Below are 18,810 nucleotides of genomic sequence, written 5' to 3' on the forward strand. Positions count from 1 at the left end.
AAAGAGATCCCAGCGCATCCCTCTCGCCGCATCACTGGTAATGGGCCAGTGGAGGCTGAGCAAGTCTTTGTCAAAGTGTAGACTCCGCAAAAAAACAAGATATATGAAGGATGTGTAAATAAAAACGAAAGTATTTTTTGGAACAATGACATCATCTTAAATATAACACCATCCAGGCCGTTAAGTCAAATAAATATTCAAAAGACTGAGAACTTGGTTCTTTAATGCTATTCCTGGAACGTTGTCTTTTGATAGCACGAACTCTAAGCCAACCCCCTTAAAAAAAAATATTTTGTTTATGAAGATCATTAAGCTTGTAAAAAATTTTCATCGCCTTCTGTCTTTGAGGAAAGGTTCTCTTTTAATTACGTAGCCGTAAACAGTCACAGGATTTATTATGAAATTTCTTTGCTGGAATTTTTTCTTTTATTTCTATTTTGATGTCGTTTACCTTGTATCCTTCTTAGTTTTCATTACTTTGACCATTTCCCAAGACTCCTCCCACGTTTTCTGCCGACGTTTCAGTACGTTTTATTATTTTCTACATTTCCATTATCTGACGATGCATCGGTATCGATACGGTTAACTCTCCTTGAATTAGGATAAAATAGCGTATCCCTTTCATTGTGTTTTATTTCCCTTGAAATTTTTATTTTTTATACCCTTACAATAAATATTTTTTATTATTCTAAAACGACTATTACAACATTTACTGGACAAACGGAACAAACTTCCAATCCATTACAAAATACTGATCTACATGAATGTTATAAGGCCTATCTGGACATACGGAGTTGAGCTATGGGGCTCCACTAAACCATCGAATTCCTCCCGAATCCAATCTTTACAGTCTAAAATCCTTAGTGCTCCTTACATGTCACAAATCAAATCATCCATCAGGACCTCAATGTCCCATATGTTGCCGATTTGGCCAGAACCAGATACCAATCCTTCCAGTATAAACTTCCCGACCACCCAAACCAACTCGTTTCTAACCTGGCTTCTCCTTCATTACCTAATAATCCTCTAAGGCGTCTGAAAAGAAGATGGCCTCGAGATCTTCTCTAGAAATGTTTTTGGAGTTCTATCAATAGGGAGATTCTCCACATGTTTGTATCATGTCATTTTATCACTTACAGCAAATTTACTTGATGTGCATATATGTATACAGTTGTAAATAACAATAAATAAATTATTACAAAAAAAAAATATTTTAAAAAGTCAGAGTTTTTACAGTTATTAAAGACAATTTATTTAATGTTTTTGATAGAACAATAATTTTCACATATATTTTTATGTTTCAACCAAAATTTAGATATTTCAAATTAAAAGAAAGAATATACATAAATCTAGAACAAACTAAAATAGTAGAATCATCAGTTACATTTACTATGAATTTCTTGTTTTTCAGTGTTAGCAGCAAATATCGAAAGAGGAAGAAGAATTTAATATTTATTTCAAAGTTTATGTAAACAAATATTTATAAAAGGTGGACTTATTCACAATGACTTCTCAAATCATCAAACAATATATTCCGAAGCTATTAAAAAAAGAGCTGTATGGCCTAGAAAAAAGGAAGAAACGAGTAAAACCTTTAATAACTGAAAAGAATACTATCAAAATTTGCAAAAATAAGAATATGTCAAAAAATGTACTTAACCGCATTGCCTTCTGAGCGACTCTTATATTATTAATATAATATTATTTTTTAGCTCATATTATTAATATGAGAAAAATACTGAGCCAATTCATAGATTCTATTGTATAAATTAAACAGTGGTATTCCAAAAATGTTTAGAACAATTTGAGCTCAAAATATTAAAATTAAAAAAAAATATGTTTAGTGTGTTCGTTTCTGAATATGTAACTTTTTTTGAACGGCTTAAACAGATTTCCAAATTCCATGTCTCTAACTATTCACAACTTGCGAATAATTATAACTACGACTGTTCGTATAATAACCATAACCACGAATGACCGAATAACCACTGAAGGTTCGTAGCCAGCTTAAACATCCGTTCATGTACGTCATAGCTATGATGTCTCAGCGGGTACAATGCAGGGTTAATAAAAGTACACGGAGAGCTGAATCTTAACAATAATAATGATATGTTATACAAACATGTATACATGTACATTACTCTGATTAATTACTTTACTTCAATAAATTAAAACACGTAAATATGTTACAACACATTTATTGCATATTAATTTTAGTATGAAGATATAATATTTTATTACCTTTATTGTTAAGAAAAGAGATTTTGTTTATATTTTTTTTATTATTAATTAGTTGTCATGGAGTAGAAGATCCAGCTGATCGATTTCTAAGGTCAGAAAACCCTTGTTATAAATTTTAAAACAAATTCCAACCACTGTTATTCACAATCCATTTCGTAGACACTAAGAAGAGTGAAACTGGCCATAAGTCTAAAAATACTCATTTAATTCATTCTCAACCGATAGTATTAACTATTTATGTGAAGGACTTTATAATATATTTTGACACGTATGTTATTTTACTGCAAGGTTATTGTAAGAGAGAAATAAAGGAAAATAAAAATGCCATAAAGAACTAAATTAATTTGTTATGAGATGGAATCTTTCTCCCTTATATAATCTGTATTACTGTCATTACGTAGATTTACTTTTTAATTAAAAGTGAAAAAGCTGTTGTATCCTGTTGAAGTTAATTAGATCTTATATTAAGGAAAAAATTAATTTGTTTAATTTGTTACTTTTTTTTGTTAATTGTTGTTATTATAAAACAATGTTTTTTAATAGCTTTTACAGTGATTTGTGTATTCCTCGTTTATTATGTGCAACTATTCTATATGTTTTTAGCTAACTACTGTGATATTCATAGAATAGTATTAGTATATTAGTTCTTCAAAATTAAAAGATTTTCTTATTATCATACAGACCTCAAAAAAAAAAAAAATAAATAAATAAAATAAACAATCAATAGGTTAATCCAGGGGTTATCGGTAGAAACCTGAAAATTAGACTGAAATGAGTTTAGTAAAATTATTGTAATAAAAATTCGCATTTTTAATATGCTAAATAATATAACAGCTTTGCTTACCTGGGTTGGATTGCAAGATAGATGGAGTTTTTCTTTCTCCCTTAAAAGACGTAAGAACGCATTGTTCCAAACTTGCGGCAGTGTTTCCTCATTGATGTTCTCAAATATCTTGTTTAAAAAGATAACACTTTAAGACGTTAAGACTTTCCGTCATACCACTAGTTGCTGAGTATCTTTCTAAGTTTGCGTTAGACTACTAGTACATTTACTAGACAAACGATCTAAACTTCCAATCCATCACAAAAGACTGATCTACATGACTGTAATAAAGCCTATCTGGACATACGGAGTTGAGCGTTGGTGCTTCACTGAATCATCGAATTCCTCTCGAATACAATCCTTACAGTCCAAAACCCTTCGTAAAATCCTTAATACTTCCTACTTTGTCACAAATGAAGTCATCCATCAGGAACTGAATGTATATTGCCGATTTGGCCAGAACCAGATACCAATACTTCCATGATAAACTTCCCAACCACCCAAACCCACTTGTTTCTAACCTGGCTTCTCCTTCATTACCTGATAATCCTATTAGGCTTCTGAAAAGACGATGGCCCCGAGACCTCAAGAAATTTAATTGGAGCTCTATCAAAGGGTAGATTCTCCATATACTTGTATCATGTCATTTTATAACTTATAGAAAATTTACTAGTTATATATATTTTTATATACTTGTAAATATCAATAAATAAATCATTAAAAAAAAAAGTTTTGGTTAGTCAGTATACAATTAAATCGTAAGTAGGTTATATGGTAGTGAATTTGTTGTGGATAATCTTATATAAGAAGAATTAAATATTAATGATTTTAAATTTTAAAAAATAGGCTTTTAACTTATAATAAAGGAAATGACCTGGGCAGAATAGCCTGCAAAAGTAACTTTAAATTAATGTGAGGAACATTACGTTTGGACTGGTGAAAAATAAAAAAGTGTTGAGACAATAAAGTATACAAATTTTTGATTTATTTAATAAATAATTATCTTGTCTCAAGAAATTGAAATAATATAATTAAATCGTAATGTTTTTACGACCAACCCGAGTAACAAACAAGCGCAAATAATATATGAGTGAAAATATTTTTTAATGCAAGTATCTTACTACTAGCCTTTGATGTTAAGTTGTGAAGAAATCGTTCATTTCATGGAGAGTTACTAAAAGTGAACGAACCCTTCTTGGATAACAAGAAATATATATATTTAAAACCGAAAAAATCACGTCACCTTTCACTAATTTTGGAATTAGGTAAAAATAAAAATATAAACTTTGAAATTTGGTATCATTTGTTCCAAAATCTTTCAAGTTAATTGAAAACAATTTAAACTTAAATTATGCGTTAAAAAAAAAATGAACAAAATTAAAAGGGGAGAAGATGAAAATGACTAATAGGAAAGGCCGAAACTTTATGGATTTTTTAAAGCAGTTTTATGGTAGTTTAAAAAATATCTAGACGTTCAAAAGTTTATTCTCAATATTTTTTACTAATATAAGAAAATAAAAAATGAATTCCACTAAAAAAACAACCCCAACTTCTTTATAATAATGACCAAACTTTGGCCAAATTATCTGAATAAAATTTAATATAACAGTGCAAAATGATTTATTAGTAAAAATATTTAAAAAATATGCAATTGCATACAAGTTTTATTCAGTTAAACCCTTCCTAAATTAAAGGTTATATTCTTGACTTTCCCACTGTAGCTAGAATAGATTGGTAACCTGTACGATAACCCATCTTTCCTACACTAAGTTGGAGAACGTAAGGGCGTAAACATCAAATTATCACAAATAAAAAAGGTCATCGAGAATAAACGTAGAATACTTATATGAAGGAACGAAAAATTTTTGAGATTAGATATTCTTAGATTGAATCTTAAAATTATATCTTGTGAAAATTCCGACTTCGTAAAAGCAAAACATTCATAGAGATGGTACTAACCTCAATGAGGTTAGTTCAGCAATGATTATCATTTTAGTTTGCTTAGTTTAAGTTTAATGTTGTTAAATGAAGTTAATAAATAATTTACTAATTTCTGTTGGCAGACAAAGAAGACAAAGTTGTATGTAAGCTGGCCTCAAGGAAGACAATGCTTAACGATGAGGAACTCGAGCTGGCTTACAACAGGGAAACAATCGCCTATCAGGAGATCTTACCAACCCTTGGTGTCTCATTTATGGCAGCAAAGTTTTTCGCTTCATCATCCGGCCTCATCATCTTGCAGGATCTTGTTGATGAAGGCTTTTCAAGTCCTGACAGGGTGGCAGGTCTCTCCTCAAAACAGATGGATCTCGCGATTAAGGTTATTAATCTAACTTCTATTTTCGATTTATCAGGATGAGTCTTCAGTTACAAATCTTTATTAGATTATATTTTAATCCACTTTGTGAGAAATCATTTTTCGTAGCATCCTACAATTGATGTCGATGGTTTTTTTTAAAGTCTTCTTTAAAAATGATTAAATTTGATAGTCTATCGGTTATTGGTATGTTAATCCATAATATTTTGATGCGTATTAAATTATTATATTTTCGTTATTTTTTACGATTAGTGCCACAATAGCATAGGTGTGTTGCAGAAGCCCATGACAGAAGCAGCATAATTTCTATTTCGTGAGTTAATGAATTAACCAATAATGTTAACATGTATCCACGTCTGTCTTATGATCAACATACTGACATACAAGCTTACAGGCTATCAAGTGGACTTCTTCTTAACAATAAAGATACAGATCTGGAAGTGATAGCCGAGGACGCTGGGGGTGAGTAGTTTTCTTTAGAATGTTCCGGGTTCAATTCCTACCTGCTTCAATCGATATTTATCTTGCGGGGGGCCTGAGAAATGAATCATGGCATTCCAACCCTGGAGCTCTAGAAGGATTGAGTATAAAAAAGATGTTAATATGCCATATAAGGTAGGATATTAAAGGCTGGACAGTTAGAAATGGTACAACAGAGAAAATGTATATTTTCTTTTATATTTTAACCCCATTTCTTAAATGGAACTTCATTTCATAAAGATAACGAAGAAAAATCATAGTTAAATATCATTAATGTTTGTATAAAAAAAATTAATTGTATTTTACTTTGATTTTTAATCGTTATCCTTATGAAATGAGACCATAAATTTCATAATTATACTGCAATTCTAATAAATATTTTTTTAATTCAATTTATCATTGTCATGGATTATTGCATCATTACCTGGAAAAAGTATGGTTCTTGATAACAAGTGCGAAATTTTGATTATGTTTTTTGCTTATTGTACTCTCAGCTAATAGTGAGGAAAAAAAAAAAAAAAAAAAAAAAAAAAAAGAGGAATAGGACAAGAGCCGGTGAGGAAAAAAGGCAATTATTTTCTTATTACTTTAATGAAAACTATGTATAATTACTAGTCAAAATTGATGACTCTGCCAAGTATAGGTGGTGGGGATTCAAAATGGTGGCTGTTTCAAAACGTTAAAAAATAGTTTTTCATTCGGAGTTCTATATCTTTAAAATTATCAACAAAACTAGAAAACCTAAAAATCATTTAAAGTAGAGTAAATTTTCTAAAATATGAGCCCTCATAGAGATATTTACGTTCAATAGTTCCCGACATATAGCTTTTTAAAAAACAAGCTTTCATAAAAAAAATTTAATTATAGAATATATTTTGAGAAATCTATATTTAAAAAATCATTCAACGTAGAGATGTCTATTAGCACTCAAATTAAAGCTTGTTAAATATACTATAAAGTAGTTAATCACTTTTATCTTTGAAGGAGTAGTAGTTTTTTGAGTATTTGAGAAAATAAATTCACAAAATGTTAATTTCTAGTTGTTCGGATAAAATGTTTGATTTTTTAAAAATATATCTCTGGAAAAATAAGACGTACATATGTCTGCAAGCACTTAAAATAAAGGCGATTTAACTTACTATAAAGCAGTAGTAGTTTTTATGATATTCGCATATAAAAATAAATTTTGTCCGAACAACTATAAATTAATTTATTTTAGCAATATCATAGATAGAGATACTTCTATGAAGATAAACGTTATAAACTACTCCATAGTGCATTTAACTAGCTTTAATTTGAGTGCTAATTGACATCTGTACGTCGAATGGTTTTTAAGATATAGATTTCTCTAAATAAATTCACTAAATTCTGATTTTTCATGAAAAGTTGATTTTTAAAAAGCTATATCTCGGGAACTATTGAACGTAAACAGTTCTATTAGAGCTCATGTTTTAAAAAAATTATTGAAATTTAAATGATGTTCACTTAAGTTTCCTAGTATTGTTGGTAGTTTTAAAGATATAGAGCTCTGAATGAAAAACATTTTTTTAACGTTTTGAAACAGCCGCCATTTTTTATTCCCCCTACTTGGCAGACTCATCAATTTATACCAATAACTGAAATAATGAATGTGAAATAACTGACTTTTTTCTTCTCTTGGGTTCTTGAGTTTTTTTTTTTGTAAATGGGGACTTGAAAATAGCCCATTATTGGTGAATCAACCACTGACAATTATGTGGATCGTCTCTAATTAAGTTTCACCAGTTTAACACTAGGCCACATGTACCCCTACGATAGTTCCTGTGAACTGAAATAAGGCTTTGATATTCTGTAAAACAATATCGCTGGCTGAGTGGACCAGGACTCCCAGCATCGCCTGCCAAGATGCGGTCCCTAATGGTATCGATCCCTCCTCAGAGTGAACGTCCCCTGGATACCCCACGTCGATAATGGCACGTAGCCGCTCTTGGAGACTTCTCCTCATTATTGTCCCCTCCAACTTTCTTCTTTTTATTTCTCCGCTCAGCAAGAGTTCGTCAGGGAGTGTACTTGATTCATTATTCTTAGTTTTGTTTTAAATACTATTCGTGACGGAGTAGAAAATTATTACCATCTACATTGACAATATTAAAAATGGCTGATCTAAAAAAAAAAAAAAAAAAAAGTTTAGAATAATATTGTTATACTGAACCAAACATAACAGAATTCAGTTTATCAGGAATAATGTGACTAGGGTTATTCCGGGTAAGAGACGGCATTTTTTTTATTTATTTATTTTAAAACAGATCGACCTGGTGGGCGTTACATAGTTAATGTAAGACGATAAGAGGCAATTTTTTTTAACACAGCCTTTTTTTTTTTGTATAACTTTGTACAATTTTATAAATGAATAAAAAAGTAAGATAAAAATAGATTAAAATAATAATTTTTAATAAAAGATAAAAGTAATGTTAATAACAAAAACAATGACATTTATCGATTTAACAAAATAAATAGCCTTCTATTTATGCAATTAATCAAAATCATTACAAATTATAAAATAAACATTTTTTTTCTCTCTATCTTCTTTAAACAAAGTAAATAATTAACTTCAAATAGAAAAAAAAAAGAATTTAATTTATATATTTTATTTTATACCTGATCGGCCTGGTGGGGCTTACATGGTTGATATAACCGTTATATTATCTATATATATTTTTTTTAACAGTTGATTTATAGGGGGGGGGGGGGATAGTCTCTTACAAAAGACACCTCTAACTATAAACAATGTTATTATTAAAAAAATAAAATAAAATAAATAGATCAGAATAATGCTTCTTAATAAAAGAGGAAAGTAAAATTAATAACAAAAAATAATGATATTGGTACACTTAAATAAAACCAATAATTGCAAAGTGAATTTAAGAAAAATATGAAGGGGAAAAAAAAGAAATTATGATGAATTATTATACAAATTATCCATTGAATCGATAAATATAGAATTTATAACAGGATGTCCTGCAGCAGCCTGGACTTCAGTCTTCGGGTTGAGGTTGGGTTTCCCAAGTTGTTGGGGCTCCTTAATCTGTAGGTAATTGAGAGTGGAACTTCATGAACATTTTTTTTATGTAATCCTCTATTCCTTCTATTTGTAATTCCTAATTCAATTGGTTGTTTAAGAGACGGTATGATAAGTGAATGAAAATATAGAATAATTCTCAAATATGTATGTGAGTCAGTTTTAAATTTAAGTTCTGTACAATTTTTCGTTTTTGAGATAGGTTGTTCACATACATATTTACATATACCAACTGACAATATTGATAGAACTGGTTATTTAGACTCCAGAGACGTTAAAATTCGTATTTTCATACAACACTCAGATTCAAATTGTTACCTACAATTGTCCCCTTAATGTTATTTACATATTTTGGTATTGGTATCTGGTGGGGGAACCAGTCGGGAAAGTGGGCCTAAACCTTTTTTTTCCTAATTCTGTTCGGAAGTTTGTCATCTTTTCTTCTTTAATTAAAATATATGTATTATTACTTAAAATATTTCAATTATGAGCTTAATGACCCAAAGAAAAAAAAATCAGAAAATATGATAAAGTGCCTTCAGAAATGAAAATTAATTAATATTTTTTGATAATGTTTTAAAGCTCTTATTCACGGTATTAATGTGAGAGAGAAGTGAAAACAAAATAGTAAGTTTAAACTATCTGACCCAACCTTAAAGACTTTAAAGATAAATAGATGTTTAACTGACACAAAATAACTATTAGGGTTTAGCTGACTTTCACGCATCCAGTTTTACTTTACGCCTAACCGAGCCAAGGAAATGGGAAGATATCACCACTCAAATGAAGGTTATGTGGCAGGACATCGGCAAGTTTAGCCTCTGGCTTGAAGAATCTTTGCATACGGCGATAGAAGAATTGAATGAAGCAGGGGAAAGCGAGTTATCAAAGATACTGTCCTCATGGCCGCCAGTTACACCACATTTCACAAACGATTCTTTTATGGTACTATATATGTTATAATTTCAATTTTTTTTTGTTAATTAACGTACCATCTTAAATGAAAAAGGATTTCACAGGTTATCTGTCATGGAGATTACTGGTCAAATAATCTTATGTTTAATAATGAAGAGTCGCTGAGGATTATAGATTTTCAAAACATGAGTTGTGGACCGATTTTCAAAGATCTCTTGATTCTACTTTCAACAAGTTTGCGAATTGGTAATACATTGTTCATCATATTGTGTTGTTTACTTTTTAATCATAAAAATACCTAAAAGTACCTAGGCTTACCGAACACAAAGCAATATAGTACCCTACAGTTTTCTCACCAAAAAAATTAGTGAACTTTATCACAGCCTATAAAGTAATTTAATTACAAATAACTTAGCCCTATGCAACCGTACAAAACGAGTCTCGGACATTGGCCAAGGCGTTTGTAGTAACATACTTACCAAACTGCCTCTCCAAGATATCTTAAGGTTCATAATATGACGCCTCTGACAGTTCAAAAAATTATACATCTGGCTACATACATATATATATATATTGATGAGGACATTTATCATTCTATAATGAATCCTGATTTCCTAAATTGGTCTCAACCTAAAATTATAATTCTCAAAAGATCTTAGAATTTAGAACTTAGATAGTTACAGCCTATTGGCTGGTGATATTGAGCGAATAACGCTATAAATATTTATGCCTATTTATCATAGAAAATATTTTAAACTTTTTTATTTATTTACTAAATATTAAAATCAATTATGGATGATAAGTATCGGCAGTAGATTTGAGCACATTTATACCATAACCAGAAATTAAATGAAGTGAAAAATGTGTACATAATTAAATTAAGTAAGTAAAAAAAAATAAATAAAATGAGTTTCCTAGATCAACGAAAAACAAATTTTGTTTTGATTTATTAGTAGGTAGGATGTAATAATAATAATAATATTCTTAATTGTTCCTAGGACTGATCCTTTTTAGAATAATATTACAGGTATCAGAATTAGGCTTTAGAGCCTTAGAGTAAACTACAAAATTTTCATCATAAAAATGAAATAATAAACCATGAATTTGATAACATAAAAAATAAACAATTATAATTAACAGATAATAATTATAAGAAGAATATAGTATAAAATTATTATAAAAATGTATAAAAGAAAACTAGAACAAATAAAATAAAACTATATATCATATTATAGGTGACTAACCTATAATAAAAAAGGAAAGAAAAAGAAAAAACAATTAAATACAACTAAAAATAATAAATAAAATATAGAATTATTGTTGATGTACATATCTACAATTTTACACAAAAATCAGAATTATCAAATACAGAAGCAAGGTTATCTATTCAGTATATAGTATTCAGGTAATAAAAGAATATGAAATAAAATAAATCCTCTGACGAATAATAAATCTCAAGGATATAATTCTAATAAATTGTAATATCAATATCCTTATATAGCTTAATAAATATTTTAAAAACTCCAATAACATTTAAGTAAAGTTATGTATATAATACAAAGTTCCTAAAAAACTTTATTCTCTTCACAATTTTTCAACCTTAATATGTCATACTTAATTTTACCTTTTAAATAACTTAAAAAATATTAAATAAACAATGTTTCGCCACTCGTACAATCATACTTTACTTACAGATAGCAGCACTGCAACATTTAAAAATTATTCACATGACCTTTTTAATTCATTAGAACTTAATCAAGAATAAAATTTAGTCATAAAATAATATCTAAGGAACCTATTCTGTGTTACTCGGAATTGGTAGTGAATGTAGCTTTTTTTTTTTTTTTTAATTTTATTTAAAAGCTTTTATTTCATAAATATTATAAGTAAAATAGATACTACATTGCTTTGGAATATATCCTAATACAATTCATTTTTCTTAGCAACTTATTCCATACAAACTATGTTTTGGTAAAAAAAAAAAAAACTGTTTTGAAACAAAATAAAATACAGATTCCTGATTTTTGTTTTATTTAATTGTTTTTATATTAATATATGTTTGGTTCTTTTATGTTTATTTATACGAGTTGTAGTTTATGTACGATTTCCCATTTCGGTTATTATTATTATTTTTTTGAATACTTGTAGTTTTTTTAAGTTGGATGAATTAGTAAAGCTCCGTGTGGGATAGGTACTTGTTATTATAGGTCTTAGTAATGCTTTATAGAGTATCAATTTTTTTATGGAATAATTATGGTTTTTATTAGAAAATATACAAATTTCGTACATTATTTGCGTTTTTGAAATTTAAATTGATTAATATGGAGTTAAGTTTGGGGCTCCACTAAACCTTCGAATTCCTCTCGTATCCAATCGTTACAATCCAAAATCCTTCATAAAATATCCTCAATCCTCAATGCTCCTTACTTTGTCACAAATAAAATCATACATAAAGACCTTAATGTTCCTTATGTAACCGATCTAGCCCGAACCAGATATCACTCATTCCATTATAAACTCCCTAACCACTCAAACCCCCTAGTTTCTAACCTTGCATTCTCTTCCATTCCTGACAACGCCACGAGACCTACTAATGTAAATTGTCATTAGAGTGCTATCAATGGGTAGTTTCTCTACACGCCTGTAACGCTCCATTTTAACTAAGAAATCCAAATTTACTGAATGTATTATATAATATACAGTTACAAATTTCAATAAAGATATAAAAAAAAAAATGATTAAAGTATTATATGGATTTGGCAAAAAGGACAGGAGTATCATTTAAACCACGTTACAGGAAAGTATTGGTCGTCGTTTTGTGAAAATTATGGCCTCGGTTTTTTAACTGATTAGATGTAATCCCCATTTTTTAAGATAATTCAATGTTTTTTTTCTAAAAACTTCTTTTAGGTTATTAATGACTATGCCAATTCCGTAAGACGTGGATATATATATCATAGCAGAAATTGGAAGAAAATCACTGTTTATAGTTACAATTTATTTTCAGTTGGTAACAGAGATTGCTCAGTTGATAGTGGAAATGGTAAACTGGTTGAGAGTTTCCCTTTAACAGTCAGGTTGGTATTTGATATGCGTCGAGAATTTCATATTCCTACCCAAGTGCACACCCAGGTACCTAATGGAAAAATATCGTATAAGCATATTATTTACCATTTTATCTTTATTTATGGTTGGTCTTCCCTTTGTGAAATATCTGCTTGAGATTCCTAAAGTGAAGATCCACGACGTTTTATTCAGCTCTTATATTCGATTCTATTTTTATTTATTTAACTGTATCGTGCATATGTATATATAACACTGAATTACTCCTATTATTTTTTGATACTAATAAAAAATACTAATGTTATGTACAGAAAGATCGTTAATTTGGTAGAGGCAACTACTAGCTTTCTTTTACTAGACTTATAGACTCATAATCATGAGAGATAGTTGACCGTGGATGACTTATACGAGAAGAAGATGGTTGAGAGATGCGGTCAAAATAAAACACAAATAAGTTGAAGTAACTTATTTCATCATGGCAACTTTTCGGCCAGAATTTCCAGCCTTCATCAGGGCTTACAACCGAACAAGATAACAACCAATGAATACAGAAAATAAAAAAAGAAAATATAAACAGAATGACATAAAGTAAATAATTGTACAGAATGGAATTAATAAAATAAAGTGTTGAAAGAAGTGGAAAATAAAATGTATACATAGGTAATTGAATAAGTAGGTAAAATAACATAATTAAGGAAATAAAATAAAAATGAATTTTAAGATAAAAATTTTCATATTTCTTTGCATTATATAACTTCATTTTTATTTTATTACCTTAATTATGTTATTTTACCTCCTTATTCAATTACCTATGTATACATTTTATTTTCCACTTCTTTCATCTCTTTATTTTATTAATTCCATTCTGTACAATTATTTACTTTATGTCATTCTTTTTGTATTTTCTTTTTTTTATTTTCTGTATTCATTGGTTGTTATCTTGTTCTGTTCTTAGCCCTGATGAAGGCTAGAAATTCTGGCCAAAACGTTGGCACGATTAAATAAGTTACTTCAACTATCCTCCAACCATCTTCTTTCGTATAGACTTATAGACATTTATTACTTAATGTATCACTCAAGAATGCACTTTGTTCAATATAAATAAATTTGAAAAATTTTTGTGTTGACGCTGCAATTTACAATCATGAAAGGATTCTTAGTATAAATAATTATGTTCAACAAAGACCAGAATGAATTTCCAACAATGCATATTTCCTTTATTAAAAAAAAATTCAAATAATAATAATTACATTCGAATTATTCATATATATTTTGAAAGTGAAATCAGTTGTAAGTAGCTGTAAAATTAAAGTATATTTACATTTAAAATTAACAAAAACTATAGATTAAAGTTTTTAAAAATGCATCTTAAACTACGAAGTTCCCATCTGATCAGTTTTACTCTCCGTCGTAACCCTCCACTCTACTGCCTACAGTGTATTTTTTTTTAATATCCTGAGCAGATTCGCTAATTAGGACTCCAACTTGACAAGAGAATTACTGGGAATCCCTATAATCGACTGAAACGACAAGAAACTGCTCGTATATTCCGATTACTACAACATTGACTTAAATGCTCTAAACTTCCCATTTACAACAAAAAAAACTCTTATACGCCATGATAATCAGACCTATTTGGACATCTGGAATTGAGTTTTGGAGCTCCACCAAATGATAAAATTCCTCCTGTATCCAATCCAAATCCTCCGTAATATCCTTGATGCTCCTTATTACATAACAAATAAACTCATCCACAGAGACCTCAACATCCCACTCGGTGCAGATTTAGCTTAAAATAGATATTCTTCCTTTCATTTCGAAATCCTTACCAACCCAAACTTATTAGTTCCTGATCTCTCATTCTTAACAATCCCTGATAATCCTCCAAGACGTCTGAACATAAGATGGCCACAGGATTTTCTAATTTTCAAGCAATGATTCAAGTATTGGATAGTTCCTTTTCAAGATTATCATGTGTTCTAAAACATTTACTTATTGTATATATTATACAGTTCTACATTTCAATAAATTAAAAAAAAAAATTACAAAATTAAAAACCTAAAACCTCTGTTACAATAATTTAATGTAATTTCTTATTTAGAAGAATTTTAGAAATTTATTTTAGAAGTATTAACAGTAAAATGGAAAAATATGAAAAACATACCGGATAGTCCCTGTTTTTTACATAGCGGACTCAGATATGGGTTTTTTTTTTTTTTTGTTTTTTGTTACTGTACATTAAATGTTCTATTGTAATGTATTGTTATTCATTTTTTATTTATTTTTTCAGGCGATGATGTTCATAAATACTGCTCCACATATTATCAAAATTTTATTTCGGGTATTGGCGAACTGAAGCCTTTTCCGTCCTACGCAGAATTCATGGACCATCTACAAGAAGGACTTCGATATGGGTTTCGGATGGGTCTACTGTACCTCGGAGGTAGACTACTTCCAGTGGATGGCTTTACAGATATCAACATTAAGACTAGCCAATTCCCAGGATATAGAAAATACTTACGGCATTTAATTGATATTTATAGAGCTCTGGGTTTATTCTGATTTTTAACCAAACATTGAAAATAGTACAATATCGCTTACCTGGAACCACAATATACGATACCCCGATTAACTTATATTTTTTTTTTATTCTGACAATTGAAACTATTTATTATGACTTGCTAGTAACAAATACTCTTATTTTATACTTTAAATTTCGTTGAACAGTCTGAAGAGACCACACCTGCCGATGTATTACAAGTAAAATGAGCATTACTCATTTTATTTCTCTAAGTATTACTGTAAAGTATAACAATTTAATGTTCTAAATATTAATTAATTAATACTTTTCAAATTATATATGAATGTTTACATACCCTGATACTTATTAAAGTATTAAGGGAGAGTGGGGTAATACCGTGTATAGCTTTTTCCGATCTAGAGGCTATATAGCAGACGGAATCTCAATCACATCCTGACAGATACAGAGCTTTTGACAGCGTGAGAGTTTTCGGTGTATTTGTTGATTTTATTTCACTACTTTGTTATCAGAAATATAGAGGTGAGATAATTTTTCTAGCAGCAACTAGGGTTGGGTTTTTTATGTGATAACAAAAATTCAAAATATGTGATAAAAACATAGAAATATTAATTATTTAAAAAACAAATTAAAAAGTGGGAAATTCAACTTAAACAAGCTTAAAAATATACGAAATTCCATATTCAACATTTTAATTTGTTTAAAGAATGTAATAGTTGTTTTAATTTATTATTCTCATCATTAAATATTCTCAATGCTAAGCCCGAAAATTTTATTTTATTTCAGGTTACCCTAAAGACAATTGAGAACTATCTCTGTTGTAATTTATTTACAACAGTAAATAAAGTAAAGTAATTTATATTTATTTTTAATTAAAAAAATTATAAGTGAAAACGAAAATATAGAATAAAATGTGTTCAGGGAAGATAAAATGTAAAATATGGAATAACATAGAACTTATAAGAAAAATATAAAATACTTAAAACTATTAGGGATTTAAAATTGTTAAAAATATCATGAAATGTTCCTAAGAAGTATAAACTTGTATGTAGAAATTGCAGATAAAAGTATATGGAAACATAAAAATCCCTTGTACATTATTTAATGTAATTGTATTTAATGTAATTTTATGTAATTGTATTTAATTACACATTTCTTAAGCCAGTTTTAAAAATGAATTGTCAAGTCATTGTTTGGGCCAAGATTGAAAATTTAGTCGTTTCTTCTCGGGATAATATCGCGATGAATAAAAGGGGCACACTCTTAGACAACTGAATGTGTAACTTTGTGACGAATTCAAAAAAGTTAAAACAGAAAACTTGAGTCCGTATTTCTAGTTTTGGATGTTCATTCTCAATACGACATTTTATATGTTGCATGCTATTACTACGTCACCTTATGTGATATCACAGGAGTGTTGTAAAAATCAATTCCAACTATAATATAATTATTTAGTTGTATCAGTCTGAAACAAGTTACATTGTAGTTGTTTTTTTTTTAATTCAAATAAAATTAGTTGTACTTGAAATTTACAAGCTGAAAAAGAAATGTTTCTGTAGATCAACAAATAATCCATTATTTATTTTTAGTTGCCCATAGTAACGAATAACGATCAAATTATGTTCTAATACAGTTAAAAAAATTTAACAATCACAACTCCTAGCCATGTGGTACATATACGGTTTTTATCCTACTAGACCTGGGCAAAATTCATTGGAAATAATATAACAAACAAATAAAAATAAATCGTTAAATAACCTAAACAAATTAATTTTGAAATAATTTATTTTAATATAATTATAATTCTTCTCGAGTCTTGTTTATTAAATAATTATTTCACGAAATGATTATTATATCAATTTTTTTTCCAAATTTAAGATTTTTACAACAAAAAGTTAATTATAGTTTATTTTAGACAGTTTAGATTATATTTCATGAACGCAACTGTCATATAGTTTACACCACGGGCAGTTGTTGCAACCGTAAAGTTTCACCGTGTAAACCTGTTTTAACATGACATTATCTTTACAACCATTGCATGCTAGACTAGTGTGATAATTCTGTCATGACGGCAACTATTGTTATTGATAATAGATAGCAACACTGCGTAAATGGTTTTTGACGTGATAGTAGATACACTTTAGTATGTATTGTCCACTATGACTAAAGAAAAAGTGCAAAAGCCACGACAGTAATAAGCGAACTCGACATTGTAACCTACTCCATTTTTTGCTCTTCGCACTTAACTCTGGAATTTAGGAAAAAGAATTCTGATTAATAGAGTAATGAAGAGTTCTGATAGGGTTTCCAATTAAATGATTTTAATTAAAATTTAAAATTATCGATATCGTTAAATTTTCCGATCGAACACATCTTGATGACGAAAATCGAAAAGAAACCCAAACACTTTTTTTACGGCTATTGATGAAACTTTTTAATGAATGGATACGATATATAATTTATTATCTCATAAAACTTACAGAAAATCTAACAAACGAAACCGTATAAAATTCAATGTCCTATGAGAATCATTCATCATAATTCGTCATTATGATAGTCATTTGAGTACTCTCGGTCGGTTGAGTATAATCTAATTATGATAATGATTTCTAAAGGGATATAGAATTCTCAAACGAATTTTTTTATTTGTTCTAATTTTCGCGTCCTTCACCGGAAATGGCGAAAAACTATAAAAAAATTATGGGGTCTCCTGTAATCGACTCATTCGCACAGTGCGCTAGAGAACTTCATTCGACTTCATAATATAAATTATTATACCTCTACAACAGAGGCCATAGATATGACCCTTATTCATTAATGAAACATTGATAAATAAATTTCTTATCCATGGCAAAATTGTTTGCTATTTTTTGCCCAGCTCTGCTCTACATCTCATGAAGGGTCCTGGGTTTAGTATTTTATAAGGAACTGTTCTGTTTTGGTGACTTTGTACTGTTTTTTACTTAATGTGAATTAATCTTTAAAAAAAAACATTAAAATATTGTTAATTACTCTATACACATTTTAAACATAAAAAAATATTATTACAGCGCAAATAATTAAAGTACATTTCGTTGACTAGTAGTTAAATTATATATATATCACTACAGAAAGTTACTATTTTATTATTACTAAATCATGTTCAATTTGTTGCTTTATTAATTATTGATGTTATAATCAAAACGATGGTTGTTATGTATATTGTTGTCTTTTTAATTATTTATATCTTAATAAAATTATTCCAAAATTTATTTGTTTCTTCTTTTAGTGCAAGAAATAGAATTTAAAATATTTTCCTTTCTAATTTTAGGTGCGAACAACTGCAGACTTATGTATTCTAACAATATGTCATAAAAATTTGATTAATCGTGATA

General features: G+C 28.8%; 1 protein-coding gene across 2 annotated transcripts in view; it reads left to right on the plus strand.

The window, feature by feature from the left end:
• The window catches only part of LOC106685647 (uncharacterized), a 20,817-nt gene extending 2,914 nt beyond the window's left edge, over positions 1-17,903 (plus strand). The window contains exons 2-5 of one of the 2 annotated variants that reach the window (XM_014428446.3): positions 5,128-5,384; positions 9,625-9,864; positions 9,939-10,080; positions 15,188-17,903. In XM_014428446.3, the coding sequence (XP_014283932.1) occupies positions 5,128-5,384; positions 9,625-9,864; positions 9,939-10,080; positions 15,188-15,459 (911 nt within the window). In that variant the 3' untranslated portion in view covers positions 15,460-17,903. The remainder of the gene's footprint in view (positions 1-5,127; positions 5,385-9,624; positions 9,865-9,938; positions 10,081-15,187) is intronic. The other variant, XM_067051347.1, reaches the window with a different exon arrangement.
• Positions 17,904-18,810: the final 907 nt, after the last annotated feature.

This window comes from Halyomorpha halys, unplaced genomic scaffold (assembly GCF_000696795.3).
Source record: "Halyomorpha halys isolate HHAL.00 unplaced genomic scaffold, Hhal_1.1 Scaffold721.1, whole genome shotgun sequence".
NCBI classification, from domain to species: domain Eukaryota; kingdom Metazoa; phylum Arthropoda; class Insecta; order Hemiptera; family Pentatomidae; genus Halyomorpha; species Halyomorpha halys.